Genomic DNA, 21908 nt, shown 5'->3' with positions numbered 1-21908 from the left:
AGCACAGGCTGACCCGCACGCCCAAGTGCTTGCTGGGGGGTGCCACCCACACGCTGGCAGGACGATTTTCCCTGGAGGCTGGAGTCATTCCCCAGGTGCACCAGGGACAGGGCAGAAAGTGTAGGTCACATCAACTTTCCCCAAAGATTTTTTTCCAGCATCCAAGAGGGCTCTGCCTTTGGGGCCAGGATAGGACCTGGGAGGCAGGAATTGGCAGTTCCAAGTTATAAAACCAGAAAAGCTTCAGACATGTGGAAGGAGAACCAGATAGGAAGGCGGTGTCTCCCAGGGTGCAGACTATTGGCAGCGAAGCACAAAGGTGTCCGACGGTGAAAGGGCAACGGAACCATAGGGAGCAGTGAAAAAGATCCCAGAAAGCAACGGGTGGTAACTGACAATTATATAGCACCCATTATTACTAATTTAAGATATATAAACATCATTGGGTTTCTATCTAGTATCTGTGCTATTATTTTATAAATATAAATATGAGGGCTTTCAAAATATTACAAATGACACATACATTCTGGTATACATGTTACAATCCTGATTCATACAACAGACTCAATGTTACATTTAAACCTAGTAGATGTGGGGTTATATATAGAATAATTTTCGCAGATCATTTTCTGAACCTTGGTCACACAGCTAAGTGAATACCAAAAAGCACAGGAAGCATCGTATTGGTGGCTTTGGCAGCAAACATGTTTTTTTTTTTGTCCATGTATTTATGCCTTTACACAAAGATACACTTGTTCACTTGTATAAATGAATTCAGAGCCAACCATAGGAGATCTTACACTTAAAACTCTTTTCTGTTTTCTTATCTGCTTCTTTGCTATCAAGTCTACGTGGGAGGGCTACCCAGTGGCTTGCATCTCCTTTCCTCCCAGCCTCATTGTCTTCCTTAGACGTGTGTATTTAAAAATAGTTTCATGTTTCCCATTCAGGCTAAGTGGCTCTTCTCAGATTCATAAGCTTGAGATGACAATCTTCATTATGAACGACACTGACGTGCGTGCACACACACACATGGGTTTTAATAAAAACAGTAAATGAATTCCGATCAAGTTTTAGCAGCGTGCCTTTAAAAATGTTTCTTCCCAGCGCTGCAGAAAATACCCTCTAAACACATGCATGTGGATCGTTAGAGAGGACCCTTCCTGCTGTCTCATCATGGCAAAGTGAGACACACCAGAAGGTGGGTCAGGCTAAGAAACCCCAAGCTTCTGTGGATCCACAGAACATTAAAGATGTGGCCTCAGCAGAATCTAAAATTACTTTCTCTTCAGGGAAGGGTGTCGTATCTAATTACTCTATAGAGTGATTTTGTAAATTAGTCTTCTGCATGTGGAAACTAAATGGTCTACGTGACCCTACGCCGACAGTTAGAGGATGCAGGACCAGCGCCATTACGTTACGGTTACCGCACGTGGGATCTCAGGCACAGCATGGGACAAATGAATCTTTACAGTCTTAAAGCCAAGGTTAAGTCCATTCACCTGTGTTTCATTTCCCCCAAATAAATTTATAATTTAGGAAACTGAAGAGGCCACGCTAATTGTGAAGTGAAATCAGCCTTTCCACTGTGGTGTTAATAAGGCAACATCTGATAAAGATGTTAGGAGCTGGATTCCCAGTCTGTGGAGATTTCCTTAGGAGTGACCGAGCATGTAAATTTAACTCAAGTGAAATTACTAAAATAATTAGCCTCAAAAAATGGATTTAGGAAAGTGAGGTGACCCTTGAGTAGCTTATCTACCTTCTCTGACAGAAATCACCTTTTGACAAGGCGGGCTGCTTTGGGCTCACCTTACCTGAAAGTAATTTCATTGGGAACTTTTCTTAGCCATTTACTGTAACAGGGGACTGACTCAAGTTGGTTCTCGTGGATAAAATAAAATCAGCATGATGTATGATATAGCATAGTCGATCAAAGGGCTTCACCCAGTTCACTTGTATAAATGAATTCAGAGCCAACCATAGGAGATCTTACACTTAAAACTCTTTGAGTGCCACAGTCACCCTGACCGGTCTGACCGATGATTTCAGCAAACTTCTCATTTCCCACCAGCCGAATACCACTGTTTCCTGAAACATGATTCCAGTAGGAAAGAGAGATTTACAATCAAGGCCCTCACAGCAACATCTAGGTTGGGTGCCCATGGCATGGCTTATGGGAAACTGCCCCCAAAGCTGTGTTCACATCTGCGCACCTGGCCCTGGGTATTTGGTACACATTTTAAGGAGACACCTATGGCTCTGGAAGAACCGCCTGAAACTTCAGACCACAGAATGAAAATGCTCTTTCACTCACTTCCTTCCGTGACACTTGTTTAATCACTTGACTCCCTACCCCAAGTAGTGTTTCCTACACCAGGGTGTGTGGGGACACGATGGCTCCAAATCACAGGTGAGCTGAGTTTTGCTGCAGGTCAAGCTAAATTCAGAACTGCTTCCATCTGTTATCTTTCCAGCTTTGGTTTCCAGACCCGATTACACACAGCATAATATAAGGGTAATGTGAGCAAAGGTTGATGAGTTTTGCTCATTATCCAGCTCTCTACACAATGCCCAAATAAGTAAGGTGATCTAGTGGAGTAATGTGTTTGGCCTGGGAGAAAAAATAAACACCAGCCAAATCACATCTTTATAATCTTCTAGCTTCAAAATTCAGTTGAACAAGGCCTGAGACTCCCTGCTTTTTTAATGATACCTCAACCTCAATTTCAAACTTACCCTGTTTGTTAAAACTATCAAATGGATGACCCCATTGCCATAGTGGAGAAAAAACTATTTGTGAGAAAAATGAACCACAACTCAGAAAAAATAAGTGAAAAGGCATTTGCATTGACAGGGTGCTAAGTTAAAACAATAATATATCTAGAAAACACTGTGAAAATATATATCTCAAAATAGAACTAGGTTTAGTCAGAAGGCTCAGTAAAATAATTGCTTAAAAAGCTGATGAATAAGGAGAGCTCAAATAACCTTCCCATTTTTTGACCCTCACTTTCCTGCTCTCAGACTATCAGTGCTATAGCAGACTAATCAAAAAGCCATGAAGAAGTGCTGGTATTTTTCAGGATCTCTTCAAGACAATTTCCATCTTGGTCACTTGACCTCTCTCTCTGATCAAGGCAACTGATGGACTTTCAGTGCGTTTGGAGACACGGGCTCAAAGACCTCGTCGTCATCTTCCACCCCTTCTTCGATTGGTTTCATCTTGGTGGAGCCCCGCTGGTGTGGGGACGGCACATCTGTCAAAGACACAGAGAGGAAAACCACTTAATGTCCAGCCCGCCCTGACGTTGGTATGATGTATCGATGAGAAACTCCAACTGGAAAGCAAAACTCTCTGGGACTCTACCGCTAGCACCAGGAATGCAATTTCCCTAAATATTGTATTTTCAATTCAGCATTTCAAGAAAACGACGAAGTCAAGAGATGATTCTCAGTCATGAGAACAGACATGGAATGGATTCCAGTGCACGTGTTTGGATGACAGAAGCTTCTCAAACATATGCACTTTCCAGTGGGTTGCGTTGCCCTAAAGTCTGATTAGGACTCAGAATGCATGTTCCTGCATTAATAGCATACATGGTGACTCTAGTTCCTTAGCAGCTGATTTAAGTCCTCATTTCCCCGAAAGCTCTGGAAGCTAACACCGTCCGTAGCACCACCACTGTCCGGTCACCGCCAGGACGGATAGGGGAGCGGGAGGGATGGGAGAGAGGGAGGGGGAGAGGGGGGTGGGGGAGGGGAGGGGGGAGAGGCCAGGCACACAGGAAGGAAAAGCCAGGTGAAGGAAATACAATCCCAAGTAGCAGAGGGGGCAGGAACATCCCTAAAGCCTTTTATATCCGAGGAGTCAAGTGATAAAGGACTCGGTCCATCCCCCCTTTGTTCATGCGTTCTTCCACAGAAGGGACACCATGATTGATAAAGAAAAAAAACGTGGTTTAAAAGTAAGAGTAGAAGTTACTATAAATGGGTGCATAGACTTCTCAAGTGCTTGATAAGTGGCTCCCAGGACAGCATAAACACCCCTCCACAACGTTCCCACATTCAATGTCAGGATTCGTTCTGTCAGGGTCCCTGTCTGCCCCGCCCACAGCCGCGTGGTGCCCTTGCTGCCCTCCAACAGGGCGGAATGGTATTCCGTCAATCGGTCAGTCAGCAAATACTGACCTCAGGGTTCAAAACCCTGCTCTGCTGCTCCCTAGCTGTGTGATCGGCACTCCATCACTAAGCCTCAGTTTCCATATCTGTAGAAGGAAGGGAGATAATCCCAGGGCCCACCTAGTGCTGCTGTTGGGGGATAAAACCCATCAAATTCCTATCCATTCCTCAAGGTCAAGGTCAAACCCCACCTCCTTCATCTGGAGTCTTCCCTAATTCCTTATGTGGAAAGATTCTATTCCCTAGAGACCGACAACTCGTCCACGTTCTGTAGTTCATTGTGATCACAAGTACATGCCTCTGTCCCTTACTGGAAAACGAGCATCTTGAGGGCTGTAACCACACCCTCTTCTGTCCTGAGAAGTAGCCCCCACGTAGCCAGGTCCTTGATAATTACTTAGTACATGAAAATAATTACTTAGTCCATGAAACTCCACATGAGGCCTTCAGAAGGCTGAGCCTGAGGACGAGGGAAAGACACACAGCCATCCCCTTTCATCTCGGATGGGTCAATTCCCCACCTGTGTTTCTCATGTGCAGGCAGTCTCAGGTTACAGTAAAACCTCACTCTGAAAAGGGACTGTTATTACTATATGCTGTGTCATGTTCCCTGGGGAAATCATTGTCATATAATTGACTTCAACAGTGCTTATAGCATGGGCTTATAGCATAGGTTATAGGAGTGCATATAGCACGGGCAAGAGCGCCGTCCCCTCAAGTAAGCATCAGTAGGCTCGGCCGTATCATCCCCGGCCACGAAGTTTTCATCCAATCAGCAAAAAGTGCCCCTGAGTGATGACAAGGCATCAGAGGCCGGGTTAAATGTTGGGGAACTAAAAGTCTCTGACTCGATCTTATTTTGTTTCTCAGGAACTCAATGCACTTTTCAGAGCAACTCGTGCTCACCACATCCATACAATTTTTCTGCTTTATACTCAGAAGCTAAAGCAAAGACAACCTGGAGAGCCTGTGAAGGAAAGGCGAGTGGGGGAGCTGTGGTGTTCAAACGCCTTCCTCACCAGGAAGGGGGCCACCTCGGCAGGATCACATTCTGGCAGGATAGACTGCGGGCCCTGACAGCCCGGCAAGATTGCATATTCCTGCTAACGTTCTTTGCACAGGATACTAGATTCACTCTCATTTCAGGTTTCGTGGCTGGGTTAGAGTGCACAGACCCCTCTGGTCCCAGCTCCCACAGCAGCGCCTTGCTGTCCTTCCTTCCCTCCGCCCCACCCCCACCCCCAGCAGATGCACTGGAAGGCAACAGGAACTGGGCCTACCTGGTAACCACTGGAAGCTACCTGGTGCCGGCTGGCTGCCTGACCCCTCCACAGGAGTCAGGGTCGCAGAGAGTGCCCACGCTTTGTCCCAACCTCAGCTGGCCTGGGCCTCCTGTACCCCTGAAGGCCAAGGGTGCTGGTCACCTGGTCTACCGGCGGATCTGTCACTGTTGTGGCCAGGAGAAAGTCAGACTCTGAGGAGCAGGAACTCACTTGCCCTAGATCTGATGCTCTCCAACTTTGACCAGACACTTGCTGCTTCGGTGGAAAGACTCAGTCACCATCACTATGCTGCTAGAAATAATGTCTTTGTCCACTAATAAATCTAAGCCCAATCTGGAGTGTGAACAACAACAAAACCCCCCAAAACTATAAAAAAGAAGAGAGCATATTCTGCTTCAAGGGAACTATCTTACATTTCCCAAGTTGAACATTAATAAATTCTTTCTATAAGTTTGCCTGGTTTTTCATTAATTTTATGCAGTGATGCATCATCAGAAATTTGCCCAGAAGGCCCAAACCTACCTAGATGTAAGAGCATGAGGAGAGGAGAGAGGAAGAAATTGAGCTTATCTTTAGTTAAGTGCTTTTTCAAATTACTTTTGTCCCTCAAGGTAATTACTATGGGGTACATGACCTCTGTATGATGCTTTACTTTTCACTTATTCCAAATTCTAGGCAGGCAAATAATTCCATATCCATAAATTTTCCAGAAAGTTGATTTCTATCCTTCCTCTATTAAAACCACTTTTATAGTTGGGAAACAGAAGTGGTTAACTATATCCTTTGGTATTTATTATAATTAAGAAGAAATAATTAGCATTATTTTTTGCTATTAGCTATAATTATCTTCTTCTTGGCTCTGGGTGCCAATTAACACAGTTTATTATAAAAGTATGTAAAACAAATAGTCTCAGACTGAACCGCAATCCAGATTTATCAGGTGTGAAATTGTTAAACGGTTATATCGAGAGTTACTGTTGCTGGGGGATGTTTCATATTACACCAAGTGGCAAAAAATCTTCTGTCAGAAAGACTTCTACATCCCCCGTAGACACCAGTGCCCTGAGAAGGCACGGTCAGCAGGGCGGAATTTCCTCTGAGCTGTACACCACGTTCGGCGTGTTCAACTGAGAGAGAGAACAGTAATCCTGAGAGGAAGAGAGAAAAACTCAAACTCAAAAATAGGAGTTTTGAGCACATGTAGAAGACAGAGGCTTAGCAGTAAGAGCCCTGAACCAAACAGTGGACGCTTCCACTCCTGTCAGATCATAGAGGGTGACAACACTGTGGACGCCCACTGGAAGATTTGGACCTGGGAAGTCTAGTCTCTGCTCAGCAGGCCTGTTCGGGCAGCTGGTGCTGGCTCCTCGCTGAGGAGGAGTGTGTACGGAGGCCCACTGCGCATGCTGCAGGTTGTTGCCTGCCAGGGCAAGCGAGTCGTGGGCCTCTGTGAGGACAAGCTTAGCCTGCCCCGCCAGACCCTTCCCTGTCTTCCTAAGGTCCCGAGTCAAAGAACCACAGGAAGAGTTTTTACATGCAGACTAGTGGAGCTCTTACCTAACAGTCAAAATTCTAGTATCCAGAGTAGTGAAAAATGAGCTAAGAGAAATTTCCTTTGACAGAACTCTGTCCTTATTAAGCTTATTCTATTTCAGTGTGCTTCTAATTACATGAGGGCCCCAGGGCATCTCTTAGAAGTCAAAGTAAACAGACATATTTGTTGGGCTTAAATCCAGAGTGAAGGTCACACCCCCGTTCTAGAGAATGAATAAGCAACCTCAGGTTTGATCTCCCAATAAATAGAATATCACGATATGAAATTTGTCAAGTGACTTTTCTCTCTGCTTAAGATACACATTTTTTATAAAGGGGGAACACTTTGGTAAACTATCTAATATAATGTTATATGATTTTTTCCCCTTTATTCTGTTAACTTTGATGACATTTCCCTCATTCCTTTCAAAGTGTTCTTATTTTTATTATGTTTAACCATCTGGCTAAATGCTTTAGCAAGTAATTAAAAACCTTACAAAGGGTTTAGAATTTTAATTAGATTATACAGTTTTTGATGAATGGGGATAGGGAAGGATTTAATGGCTTCGTTGTTAGAGAGGATTATCATCCCTTTTCCTGCCTTGCCCATGTATATCATAAGATTTTTTTAAATTGAGGAGACTGAGTTTGGATTGAAACTTTCTGAAAAATAATGATGAAGGGTAGATATAGCTTTTATCCTTAATTTCCCTTAGAGAAACTAAGGCACCAGCATTGAGGGACTCAACCAAAGAAATGTACAAATTATGGCAAATAGAGAGGTTGGAGGTGAGTGGTTCCCATGAGGAGGTTTTCTCTAGCCCAACAGGTCATTTCTAGATCAATTGGTAACTACCCACATGGGTGGTCGGGGTGTTGAGCTGCCTGGCAATAGGTGTGAGCAGCAGAGGAACAGTGGAAGTCCTGCAGCCCCTTCCTGCCCACAAGGAGAAACCTGTAACATCATGGGGATGGCGAATAAACTCAGAGGAATGCGGAAGGCAGTTCCAGGATTGCAGCTGTGCACAGACCCAGACAACAACTAGCCCAGGATGAGATAAGAGAATGGAAGGTTCTGTGAGGAAGGTCTCTAAGATAAACGGGACACAGAATTGATGTACTGAGAGAGTACAGATATAAGAAAAAAAATGCAAGGATGAAGAGAAAAAAAGGCAACTAGAAATATCTATAAAGACAAAAAGCAGTATGAGAAGGCATGGCTCAAAAAAGAAACAACTGCTCCAAGACTTTAAGAAGAACAAATTGGATTTCAATTAAAAGACAGAATGCATAAGAAACTACAAGATACTAGGGACATGGTGAATAAAATGGCTCCCAAAGCAAGACAATAAAAAACCTCCAGGGAAAAAAAAAGTAAAGTCAAGTATGAAGTAAACTGTGGCATGATTTTTGTGTTGTATATGAAAGGAGAATCCATTTGTACTTGATATTAGAAACAGTCTTCTTTGAACAGAACAGGAATCATGACTTTATAACTAAAAAGAAAGAAATGTAGTCACAGTCCACTATTTGGTTCTGAATAAAGCAAAATAATGTCAACCTTGTTTATTTGCTTAAGCTTTGCAAAACAAATCATAGAGAAAGCAAGGAAGACCTAATTGTTGTTACAAAAAAAGAACAGAGTACTTAATACCACTGAATTGTACACTTAGATATGGTTAAGATGGTAAATTTGATGTTATGTGTATTTTATGACAATACAAATATTTTGAAAAAAAAGAGATAACAGAATATACTTGTTATCAATCTTGATTGTTTAAAAGTTAAGGAAGAGACCTACAACAATGTAAAGGTAGAAGGGGAAAGAATAAGAAAGGGTAGAGAGGCTAATGTCCTCACCTTTAAAACTGCTGCAGACAGAAAACAAAATGGAGGTTTAAGTATATTATTTAATGTTATAAAGGTAAATAATAAAAGAATAAAAACTAGCGATATCACCAAATTGATCAGAAGGGGAAAGGGAAGTTAAAAGTGAGCTAAGTTAGGTAGTAGATAAACGTTAAGTGGATAAATCAATAAATAATAGGACAGTATTTAGCATTTTGGAAAAAATTGTTCCAAAGTGATTGCTCGTAGCGAGCAATTAGGTTGGAGGGGGTTAGTTCCACCCAGGCACCCCTTAACTTGTTAATTTTTAAATTTGTTATTAAAAGTTTAAAAATGTGTAACTGTAGGGGCACCTGGGTGGCTCAGTCGGTTAAGCGTCTGCCTTCGGCTCAGGTCATGATCTCAGAGTCCTGGGATCAAGCCCAGTGTAGGACTCCCTGCTCATCAGGAAGCCTGCTTCTCCCTCTGCCCCTCCCCCCGACTTGTGGGCTCTCTCTCTCTCTCTCTCAAGTAAACAAATAAAATCTTTAAAAAAATGTATAACTGTATAAAGTCCCTTTACCATCATTTTACAGAGAAAACAGTTTGAGGATAGAAGGCAGTGAACGGATTGGTGATGACAGGAGTTCTGGAGACAGAGAGCACAGGCCCTACTGGCTGGGGGACCAGGGACTCAGAGGAAATAAATGTCCTATTTCTCAACCCTAAAAGGGGAAAACACCACACCAACCTGACTGGGTGGGTGTGAAGATTAAATGAGAACCTGTATGCACATGGTCAGGATGTGTCAGCTGCGATAGCAGGGGCTGAACATCCCTAACCAAATTTACATTCCCAAATGGATATGGATATCCATCCATAGGGTAAAAAGCAAAACAAGAACTTATAACAAATTCAACACTTCTTTGTTTCAGAGCTAGCCCAGTGGCCTTGACCCCGTTACTTAGCCTCCCTCAGCTGCTCCTTACTTTACATACAAAGTGGGAGCACTGCTTTTCTCTAGCCATCTTGGTGGGTCTGAGAACTGTTCCCTCAGTATTCCTGCTGCCTGACCCCAACTCCTCTCTACTTCTCCAGATAATTCATGTAAAGCTTGTTGTTTATTTGTCTATTGCTGTTCGTAGGGCTAATGGAATACAAATTGTGTTGAACAGGTTATTTCATGAAAGCAGCCTTGAAACTGAGACTGCTGTCTTGGTTTTTTGTATCTCTCCAGGTAAATAAATGGGTAAGAAAGCTGACAGAAACTCATTATGTCAGATACGCTGCTCGTCTTTGCAGATTAGAATACTAACCAGATGCAAGCTCACTTAAAGCATATTTGTGCAACGAGGTCACATGAAATTAGGAGATCGTCCAGAACGCCATCTTGACATTAATAACAAAAAACATTTGAAAAGATTTTTTTCTCAGTAAAAAGACCCTCACTCTAAATATTTCATAGTGTCTTTAAGTCATACATTTTAATTATAATTTCTGAAAAAAATACATGGTTTAAACTAACAAAAGCTTTCAAAGACGAGTTCCAACAGAATGCATTGCCTATAAAACCTCAGGATTTAAACAAACAAACAAACAACCACAACAATAGGTTATTTAACCCCAATTAACTAAAATAAAGTTCTACAACTTTTAAGGAAACAGAAGATGGCCTCCTGTTGCCATGACGACGCCTGTGCCCGGGACTGCTTGTCAGTGATGCACCTGCCAAGTCCGATCAATCTGTATGCGTGCGTGTTTTCTACAGCACACGTAGGAGCTAAACCTCATAAGGAGTAGGAGATGGCAAGGCAGTCTGATGAGCACCTCGGGGCAGGAGCAGAGAGGAGAGCTTATAGCCACAGAAGGGCACGCAATCCTTCCCACATGCCCAGCACGGCCCGTCCTTTCTGGTCCTTCTGCCTCACAATCACGCTTCCAAACACGAAACAAGTAAATGAAGCCACAGGAAAGTGAAAAGGAGCTAAGTGGATTATGGGCTGCTGAATAAATAGGAAGGAAGCAATTTTTCTCGGACTATCTCATTAGTTTACTTTCTTGTCTTCAGATGATAATTTGACGTGGAATACAGAGTCTGTGCAGCAAAGAGTAGAGATCTTGCTCTGGACTTAGCATCATGTGATATACGTAAAAACTAGAGCACAACGTAAGAAATGGGATCAGCAGCAATCTCTTTTCGTGCCTTCACCAGAATCTACGCAAGCCTGGAGATCTACCTACCAGTAAATGGGAAATACAAGCAACCACCATGGGGCTTCACTCAGCAAAATTCCAGACTGTAGGGAGGGACTCCTACTCCTCACTATTCAGAGCGTGGTTCAGGGGCCAGCCACATCAGCACCCCTGGGGCACTTGTTAATCAGGGGGACGCCAGGCCCCACCCCAGTCTTCTGCATCAGAATCTGTAATAAAATCTCCAAGTGATTCATATGCACAATTATATTTAAGAATCAAGTTTCTACAGGACAAACAAAACAAGACAAAACAAAACAAAAATGCAAAAACATACACACACACAGAGAAAGAGAGATGGAAGGGGAGCCCAGAGATTCAGAGACTTTTCAACCAAATGGAATGGGTACATGCTGATCCTGATTTGAAAAATAATTATGGGAAATGTTGATATGGATTTTAATATTTAAATCTACTTCTATATTTGAGTTGATGACTAGAATGAATAATGTAAAACTTGTTTAATTAGGAAAATATATAAAATAAATATAATTCTTATAGAGCAGCATTGCTTGTAATTCTGGAAGGACATATGAGGCGAAGTGAAAGCTAACCAAATGCTAAATGACTGGAGGACATTACTGGATAATTTAAATGCTCCTATGTAGAACCCCCCCCCCCGCCCCCATACAATGAATAAGGCAAAAATTTTCATTGAAATGGAAATCAACGGGTCTGTGAAAACCTATTTGCAGCGCTGCTTGGCCATAATGGAGGAATGGGGGCGGCGGTGGTAAGTTTCTCCACTGAGGTAGGTTGCAGGAGAAAGAAGTGATTTGTGTACTGAGTACAGGTGGACTCATCCGCAAAGGGGTAAATAATAATAATAGTGAATGTGCCTTGCTGACAGACTTGTCAGGTGTAAATGCAGGAATGGGTGTGAAAGTAACTTGTAAACTATAAAGCACTAGTCAAATGTTATGTACATTTTTTTTGTCTTTTCTTTTTAAAACCAAGAGGCAATATGGTCAAACAGCATGGATCGGACAGGACACCTAGCTCTGTATCTCAGAGCCTCTCCCTGTGCAACTGCAACAAGTGAATAAGCATCCATAGTCCTAATTTTCTCAGGTGTAAAATGAAGTAATACTAAGGTGGATCCATGTTATTGTCAAAATACTTGCTTTCCCTCCTTCCTCAGGCCCCTTCCTGCTCAGCCCCTGCAGGAGGATTAAAGATCCACCTGCTGATGGTGGTTCTGGCCAAGTGACCCCTCTGATCCAGTGGGCGTGAGAGGAAGTGGCACGGGCTACTTCTTTTTTTTAAAGTTTTTATTAGTTTATTTATTTGACAGAGCCAGAGGGCACGAGTGGGAGGGGGCAGGGCAGAGGCAGAGGGAGAAGCAGGCTCCCCGCCGAGCAGGGAGCCCAACACAACTTGATCCAGGGCCCCGGGATCATGACCTGAGCCCAAGGCAGACGCTTAACTGACTGAGCCACCCAGGCGCCCCGCATGCGCTACTTCCAAGTGGGAGCTTTCAGAGCCGTCACGTAATTCTGCCATCACTGTCTTTTCCTCTCCCGAATGGCAGCCATCCCAGTAAGGCTGCTCTTTGGCGTCCAGACCGAGGGGGACGTGGGCCTGGAGTAGCACGCAGCGCGCATGCGCGAGAAAGCAGCCTCCGTCACAGCCGGAGATCCGGGAGGCCGCTGGTGCTGTGCCATGCAGCAAAAACCAGCGAAGCCCTCCGCGCAGGATTAAAGACTACATGTGATTACGTCCAGAGTTCCTGAGGAATAATAGCGACTACTGTCCATAAATGTTTGTCCCCTTCTGTCCTTAGCATTCATGAAGCTGCCTCCGCCGCTGAGAGGAACGGCCATAGTCGCCCCCCTGGGCCGGTCAGAAACCCAGGATGGAAAGAGCTCGCTTGTTGAGGGACCTCGCATTTACTAAGACTTCCCACATGCTCCAAAAGTGGTAAGTTTTGTTATTTCAGCCTAATAGTCTTACGAGACTGGTTCTGTATTCTCTGTTTTACAAGAAATGTCATCTGTAATATGGGCGAGTAGACGGCATATTGATGGCCCTGGCAAACAAAACAGAACAAACAGAAGCCTCAGACTTCAGTTCTGAGCTAACACCTAAGAAAGAGAAACCAGAACTAACTCGTCTTTGATGAATCACATGCTAGGATGAATTAAATAATTCATACTTAGTATCAGTGCGGTGCTCAAGGACCAATGTCTTTCATTAAACGGCAGGAAGTGAAGACCAAGAAACTCCGAACAGGGATTAGTGAAAGGGAATTAGGTATGAGCGGGCTTTGTTGCACAGTTCACACATACCCACACTCAAACCCACACTGACTAGATCCACAACTAATAATCATTAGTGCAAGATTTGAAGCCAGGCCTGTATGTACATCCACCCGGTAATACAGGTTTCTGGTGGCACAAACAGGACAAATGTTCATCTAGAAAATGTGTTTTTATTCTATTTAAACAACACACTCTTAAACTTTTTTTCTAAAATGTTATTTTACTCCCCAAAGACTTGGCTTATACAATAAAATACTATAGAAAAATAAACACTTATTGTTTAATTCCCTTCCTGCTGACCTTTCTTAGTATAGTAATTACAATACATGCAATTAAGATGGGTCCACTTGAAAATGCTTAGTAACCACCAAACTGTTTCAACAAGATAATGCATTTGATATGTTAGCAGATTGCAGAGTTTTGTCAGCCTCAGTCTGTACTTTCAAAAGTTATGTTAGAATAAGATATAGCCATCTCCCATTTCTCATTTGTGTTACTCCTGAAATCTCCTTTGGGTCCACAACACATTTCTATGCCTAGACTTTGCTTTGGAAGTTTACGCCCATTACATTGCTCTGCCAATTCCAACCTCTCTACACTATGTAATACTTAACATCCTTAATCCAATTTATCTAAAGCATCCAAAGTTACAAGATAATTTACATAAACATTTAGGATTGTTGAATGTGTACCTGTATTTCCTTAAAAGTTTCTTCGGATCAACATACAATTGGAAACATTAATAGTTTTTATATTTTATGCAATGGGAGAATTTGACTGACTTTTTGCTACTTCAAATGAATTTGTTCAAAGTTCTTCTTATACTATTGTTCTTGGAATAATTCTTAAAATAATTTAGTTTCTCTCATTTCACTTACTAATCTTCAAATTTCTGTGTCTTAAAATGTTCCTTACTTAAAATGTTTTAAAATGATCTAACCCATAGGATAATCTTGGAAAACTTGCCTCTCAGTGGGTGTGTGTGTGAATGAGGTAACTCACAGGGGTGTTGGGTGTTGGGTGGTCTCCTTCATCTTCAGGACCATTCTATCACCCAGTCACCTGTTAACTCTTGGGGCTCACACTGAGATAACCAGTCAGCAGTAAAACACCCAGCAGTTATTTCCCATCATTTTCTTTTTTACCAAAAATTTATTTACCAGTTTTATTTCCAATAGATATTTAGGTTTGTCCCAGAATTTTACAATTGTGGAAAAATGCGGGAATGAACAGCACTTAATGCGGTATCATTTGCCAAAGAGCATATACATAGGGTAAAACTCTAGCAGGGACATTTCTGTGTCAAAAGGTGTGTGCATTAAATTTTAAATAGACAGGTCATATTTCCATAGAGGTTGTACACGTATCATCTCCAGAGAGCAACAGTCAAGAATTCCTGCTTCCTGTCTGCTTTACCACCACAGTGTGCCAATAAAATCTTCACCAATAAAAGGGGTTATTTTGTGTTATTTATTTATTTATTTATTTATTTATTTATTCATTCATTCATTCATTCATTCATTCCCTTTGCTGGGTCTAGGCTTTCACTTGAACTAAAATCATGAAAGCAACAAAGCCGAATACCCAGCAGACCATATAGACTCTTTCACATTATCTCAGTGAACCAGTATTTAAGAAGAGTGTGTGGCAAAACAAGCCAACAATTTCTGCAATTCGGACTGAGGGGTAAGAGCTCTCATGTTGGATTTTTAGCTGAGGGGCAACATGGACAAGGAAAAGCGAGAAAAAATTGTTACTTTTGCTGATACCTTGGGGTTGCCCAATTGTTCCTTGCCAAGCTATTTTTCTGATCACGGTTGTCATTTGTCTATTTCCAATGACATCCAGCGGAATCCTGGAGGACTCTCAGTCCGGGATAACTTACGGAGAGAGGACATGCTGGCGGTGCCCCGAAGAAACTGGTGTAAACCGTCATCACTGTCACTGGAGCTGGCGATACTGTTCCTCATTTCCAGCATGGAGATCTGTGTGCACAGGCTGAGCTGGTGTTCCAACTTCTTGGCCTTCTACAAAGCAAAGGTTTCAGATTTCTGAGATCTATGGAACTTAGGTCATATATTCCCTGTAAACAGCATTTAGTGTTTCCTTGAAATAAAAAACTACCAGGTACAGAGTAAGTGGCCAATAAATGTTAGCTATAACTTTTATTATAAGCTATCACTACACATACGTTACAAAAATTTAATACACTCAGTAGCTTATTTATTAATCTGAATAAGCACCACCCTGATTTGATAAACGGCCTAGACAAGAGGACTTTAAGAGAGCACACACCCATGTGCATAGTTTCTGGAGAACGGTACTTATCACAGAAACAATGGTCTGCAATTTCTCTTCTGTCATCATTTTAATTTCCTTCTACGCACATGTGGGGAAATGAAGATCACATTGCAAACTGGAGAAGATCCATACAGCTCTGAAATTCCTAACTGAATCACCACAGGCTCCCTCCCCTCTCTCTCTTGTCACTTATGGGCTTTCTGGAAGGGGGCTTGACAAGAAGGATGTCCAAAACTGGAGGACACCAGCGCTAAAATGCCAACTTCATGCTCACTGGAGTTTGCCAGTGCTTTTCAGTCTGCAGCCTCCCAGCTACCCTACCTTCCTGACCTCCTCGTCCCCCATCCCTGCCTCCAACTTGTGTACCATCTTCCTTAGATTGATTAAAAGACTCTTTATCAGAGATCAGCACCACATCATCACAAATGGAGGTCCCTGACATTTACAGACACCTCACTAGGTAATGACAAATATAATAATTACAAAATATTTCAATGCTCTTGAGAAACGATTCCCTTGGAGGGTCTCTAAATTACAAGCATCCCCACCTTACTTAACATATGATGAATAAATGAAAATTCAGAAAAATATACATTGCATAAAATGAGGTATACTTCACTATACAGAATTGCTTAGCAAAATAAACATGCTCAGAAAAAGTACTTACTTTATCATTTAAGGTGGGATCATTCAATGAGTAGAGCTTATTTGTAATGTCTTTTCCTATAAGATACCTGAATATTTCATATAGAAATGGTTCTGATTCCAGAAAGTAAGTTAATCTTTCTCTTGACCAGCATAAAAATCTGCAGTTATCATCTGCAATGATGGTGACCTGCCCGAGAAACAGACATAGAAAGAAAAAAGTATATCTATGTTTATGAGTTATGACTACAATAATTTTGGGGAAAGAAGAGTAGAATAATTTAGTGGATATTGTTACAGCAATGATTTGTCATATTAGTTAAATTAAAGCAAGATCTATACACACAAGCTTCTATAGCTATTGTAAAATCATATTTAAAATCATTTTAAAACCAAGAAATCTGCAGACCAAAAGCAACTTCTCCAAGTTTTGTTGTTGTTCTGTTTTGTGAGGTCTGGTGTGAGGTCTGGTGCTATAGAGTGTACTAGACCAATGTTCCAATTAGACATATAATTTATGGTTAAATATTTCTTTACACCCTGATGATTACAACAGAGGTTTAAGAATATGGCTTCAGGAAAAAGAACTGAGGTAAGATCCCTGAGGTGAGTTATAGATGAAAGACCTTCTGCTAGCCAGCCTTGCAAACACATACTAGAGAAGGAGAAAACGGACTCATGTGAACTGGTTTTAGAATCCAGGCTATTAACTGAGGAATATGGCTAGTGAGGGTCCTCCTCTCGGTCCTTTTGTCATAGGTATTTCTTGAATGTGACCTTTCAGGATTAGCTCCAGGGTCCTGGGGATTCACACAGAGATCCCCCAGTTAGCTCAGAATTGGGAAACCATATCTTTTCCTTGAGCACTGTTCCACAGGGAAGTGGAAAACCCTGTAATTGCACTGCACAGAACTCAAGATTCTTCAAATAAATCCTTTCTCCAGAGTGAGGAGTTATGCCCTCACAACTCAGTGTCAGGAAGCCCTTCCTCCCATGCAGGTCCCCTGTCATCAATGAGTACTCCTCCGCTGAGCTCCATGTGGCACTCAAATCACTGAACCCACACTCATCTGGGGACATATCTGTCTCCACCGGGCACTCTGAGGGCAGGGACTGTGCATCTTCATGTCTGAATGCCCAGCTTCCAACACAGAGTGGTGCTCAGTGTACATTTATTATACAAAGGAATTAACAAATGAACACAAATACTGTTGAAGGCAAAAATCCATGTTTATATCCTCAATGTTAAACCCAATGCCTGCCCAAGTAAATTCATAAAGGGTTTTTTAATTAACATGAAATCGTTATCTGAGCCTCAGAGCAAATATTTCCAAAGGCACCATTTCCCCTTGGCTTGTCACAAAATTAAACCTAGTTTTGATGGTGAGGGGGTATTTATGTCTACTAAAAGAGAAAATGGAAAACCCAGCTTCGCAACTGATATCAACAGCTGAAAATTGACCTTTAGCAAATTACAGGGTTTGGCTACTTAAAAAAGTGGGTCAGTATTCCTGGAAAAAAATTTTTGCACTTATTTATTATGTAGGAATCTACAAAACAAACACATTTGGATTTAAGAAAGGCATCGCCCGCTCTATGACTCCATAAAAAACTAATTTCTACTCATTCTTTCAACATACATTGTGCACTTACTTCATGCTAGACACTTTCAAAGGCACTGACATTATAATGTGAACAAGGAAGACAAGAGCTTTGCCCTGGGAAGTTTACATTCTAGTGAAGGAAGCTGATAATAAATAAAAAAATACAATACCCTCAGGTGGCAATAAGTGTTTCGACAAATATAGAACAGGGGCATGTGGTAGAGAATCTCCAGGGAGTGACAGTTACACATAATACCCACTCACTTTACATATGTATCGCACTTTTAAACATTTAGGTGTTTTTACATCTGTAAGTAAGTGCCTCAAAATTGCCTTTCAGATAAGGCAAGTAATATTCTTCCTCATTTTTCAGATGCCAAATGACAAGAACCAAAAACTTATTCATGAACACATGTTGATTAATGGTGGAGTGAGTACTTCTGACTTCCAGCCCAGACATATTTTCCCACCAAGCCAAACCCTACCCAATGTGTCCAATATTCAGCAACACGATCACATTGAAAGTAATTTGGCTAAGTGACCACAAGGTCGGCTCAGAGTCCATCAAGAGTCCCTCATACAAAGAACTGCAGAACACGATGTCATGAAGCCTAGATTCTAGTGGAGGAAGCTGATCTTTACTTATTAGTAAAGACATCTGACCCTCACTATCCCCCAATTTTTTTTTTTAAGAAGAGAAGTATAAGGTCAAGTCAGTACTGAGGAGTTACCAGAAATACTGAGATGGGTAAATAAATGCAAGACAGCTGAATAATATTCTACAGGAGTAATTTGAGAAAGGTGAGCACTGGTACTCGCTATGGCATAGACCTGTAACCAAGCACTGAAGAACGGGTTAGGAGTTGGAGGTGCCTTCATTTGGCAAAGAGGTCATCCGTGCACATATAAGCCATGTGCAATGGGGGAAGAAGTTAAAAGAGGAGTTGGAAGTCATCCAGGAGAAAAAGGAATTGTACCTAGGTGACACATAATGCATTTAACTTCTTTTCAACCATTCCAGTAACCTCAAGTTTCCACAGAGGCAATGACACTTCTGATACTATCATTTGCTTAACAAATACATTTCTTATTGATGGTTGAAAAATACTTTAAACCTGTTTAAATTATTATTAAATTTAGATTTAACAACAGTATTCAAATAATAAGCTATACCTACAGTATGTACGAGTAACTTGCAAGTCCCTAAGTGCAGGCATTTAATTGGAAGTACGGAGTTAGCATATTGACTGAGGTCATTTTACACGATGGCTAATGCTTCATTTCTGCCAAATAGACATTTGTGTTTAATGATTTCCTGTCACAACAGCCAAGTAAAACATATTTTAATGAGGAATTTCTATAAAGCAATATAAGAATTTTTAAAGCTTCTGTAAAATAAATTTGCTTCTTAAGTCATTAGGGTACCTCAGCAGTGCCATGCTTCAGCTCTGGAGAATTTTACTGAGGAAATAAAAGCAAACATGGCACTGGGAGATACAAAAGGATTTCTTTCAGTGAGAGAACTGGACTAAGTGTTTGTGATCAGGTTTGCCTTGATTACATCAAGGCACTAGGCCTGTCCCTCCCTTTAGATTCTACACCTTCACAGAATGGGAAGACATTACACAAGAACAAGGGTGTCTGAGAGAATTGCCAAATGTGTCAGGATTGGCAAGAGCAGCTCAACAATATGACTGGTTGACTGTCCTCAGGGGAGGATTTGTTATTTTCTTCATGTATCACATAACATTTCGCACTTCAGGAACACAAAAATGTCCTAGGACTGCTCTATTCAACCAATGCTTAGAGTTCTCCAGAGCACTAATATACAGTAGGGTCAAAGTTGGCCAATTAAAGTGCTTCACAGCTTAACCAAAAGATTTACTTAACACCAAGATCAGGTTTGGTTTAAGCACAGGTGGAAATTTAATGCTCATTTACTTCATGAGGGCTGGGATCTCCAAGACATTCTTCTTCCCTTAAAGTCAATAAAGCTTTGGGTTTCAGACTTCACAGCACAGGACGTGCAACCAACCAGGGGCAAGCAATAGTGGGAAATAGAATACAAAAGATAAATGGGAAAACGGTAAAGCTCACTTGACATAAAACAACGGCACAAAGAAAAAGAAAGCAAACACGAAAGACTACTTCCACCTTTTGTAATAAAGATACCCAAGGTTCTATCAAGAGTTCTAAGCAGCAACTTTGGTGGGTAAGTACCAAGATGGCTATAAGCGCCTCTCAGGCATCTGGGAGTTCAAGTTCAGAATCGGTTTCTCAGCCCTGTCACTGCGCCTGTCGTAATCGTCACACATATACCCAAACCACATTTGCTGTGCAATCTCGAGAGACGGTCATTGGGCCCACTTGCCTTTCTTTTCTCCTTCCACCTTATTCTATAATTCATTAGCACCCCTACCAAAGATGATTTAAAGAAATAAAAATTTGAAGGAAGGAGCTCCTTGTCAGAACACTTTTAATTGTTCAGAATTAAAGAAAAATGAGACTAGCAGGTGAAAAGCATGGAGGTGGGGAAGTCTGACCACTGACACTTTCAAATGTCCTCTGCTATGGGCACAGGTAGTGAGACGTTAGAGCGGGTGGCATGTTTCATTTGGGAACTTGCTTCAGAAAGAGGCACTACGTACTTCTACACAGATGTGCAATGGCTATTTTTACTCTTGAGTATCTGTCAATGGGAACATTTTGTAAACAATCAAAACACAATCTCTCCCAAGGGTTTGCTCTGATGGAGCCTGCTCCAACTGTGCAGGACCCAGGTTCCACGATGCTAAAGTAGTTTTTATCCATTGACCAATCAGAAGACGCCACACCACACTCTGCGCAGACAAAAGGTGACTGGTGTTGGAAAGGCTGAATAAATATCCTCTCCCAGCTACGGTACCTCGATCTGGGCCATGATTTTGGAATAGCCACAGCAATTTTCAGGAACATTTCTCAACTACCAAATCCCAACCCCTAGTCCCCAAGAAGAAACTGCAGCTCGTAGTAGGAATTCCTTTTTGTTAACTTAATCAAAATATTAATTTGAAGTCCAGTGGAAAAGATAGTACCTGTTCATATCCCTGGCCTCTCAGGGAGCGCTTGTTTCTAGAAACGAAGGGGGCTCAGTTTCCACCCCCTCTCCAAATTCCAGTCTCTTTGGGGTTATAATGAGACTGAGTTATTGTGCAACGCCCCTTGCTACTCTAGACAGAGAAACGGATCAAAAGATAAATGGGCTTTGGAAGAAGAAATTGTAAGGGGGGCAGAGGAAAGAAGGAGAGAGGGAAGAAGTGGCTTTGTACTAGTTTGTAGATGGTGGTACAGTAAGAATGTAAGTCTCAGTGCACAGCTGACCCTCACAAACACAAGGTGAGAGTGTAAATTCGAGAAGCCACGAGATAGCATTAGCTTTCCACTTGTGTATCTTAACCTCAGTCTGCTTGGGAACAGTACTACACCCAGTTAATGAACTTACATGAGACCTTGTAGTAAATGCACATAACTTTCACAGGTTGTGTGGTTAGTCAGACCTGCTACTCAGGCAGAATAGGAGTGGGGTAGGGCTCCAACCATCGTATATAAACTCAACTCAACCGTATGTCTGTAAATTTTCCCTTTTATCTTCATGTGGTCTCCCAGATTGTATGGTGCCTCAAAATGGGACTCAAAAATAAGATGTGTCATCAAGAAACACTGGCATTTCCTCCCCAGGTGATAACATCCCTCCTATTCCATTTCCTACCTATACATTTACACTCTTGCTCAGGATCTTCTCAGGCTATTTCCTTACTGCTGTTTATCTAGAGGCTGAGAGCAAAGGAAACTCTCACCCATTTTCTTGGTTACTTTCCTATCAGTCAAGTGGGGAATAATATAGGAGGGCTGGACACTTACAGAAAGAATCAAAACAAAGTGCCACATAATGGAGCGAATTTCAGCTATGAAGAACTTCATCCTTTGCCCTTAAAGTATTCATTAAAAATAAAAGAGTAAAGTGATTAATTTTTTCATAA

The 21908-nt window shown here is 41.8% G+C and overlaps 1 protein-coding gene across 1 annotated transcript in view; it reads right to left on the bottom strand.

Moving 5' to 3' along the window:
• Positions 1 to 3078: 3078 nt before the first annotated feature.
• BVES (blood vessel epicardial substance) overlaps positions 3079 to 21908 on the bottom strand; it is a 30956-nt gene continuing 12126 nt past the window's right edge. Inside the window, exons 6-8 of the mRNA XM_032407406.1 lie at positions 16308 to 16475; positions 15225 to 15366; positions 3079 to 3260 (exon numbers count right to left, since the gene is read on the bottom strand). Of these exons, the coding sequence (XP_032263297.1) occupies positions 3136 to 3260; positions 15225 to 15366; positions 16308 to 16475 (435 nt within the window). The 3' untranslated portion in view covers positions 3079 to 3135. The remainder of the gene's footprint in view (positions 3261 to 15224; positions 15367 to 16307; positions 16476 to 21908) is intronic.

Source organism: Phoca vitulina, unplaced genomic scaffold (assembly GCF_004348235.1).
Source record: "Phoca vitulina isolate PV1807 unplaced genomic scaffold, GSC_HSeal_1.0 scaffold9, whole genome shotgun sequence".
NCBI lineage: Eukaryota > Metazoa > Chordata > Mammalia > Carnivora > Phocidae > Phoca > Phoca vitulina.
The sequence above is the reverse complement of the archived record's forward strand: the minus strand, read 5'-3'. Positions and strand labels throughout refer to the sequence as shown.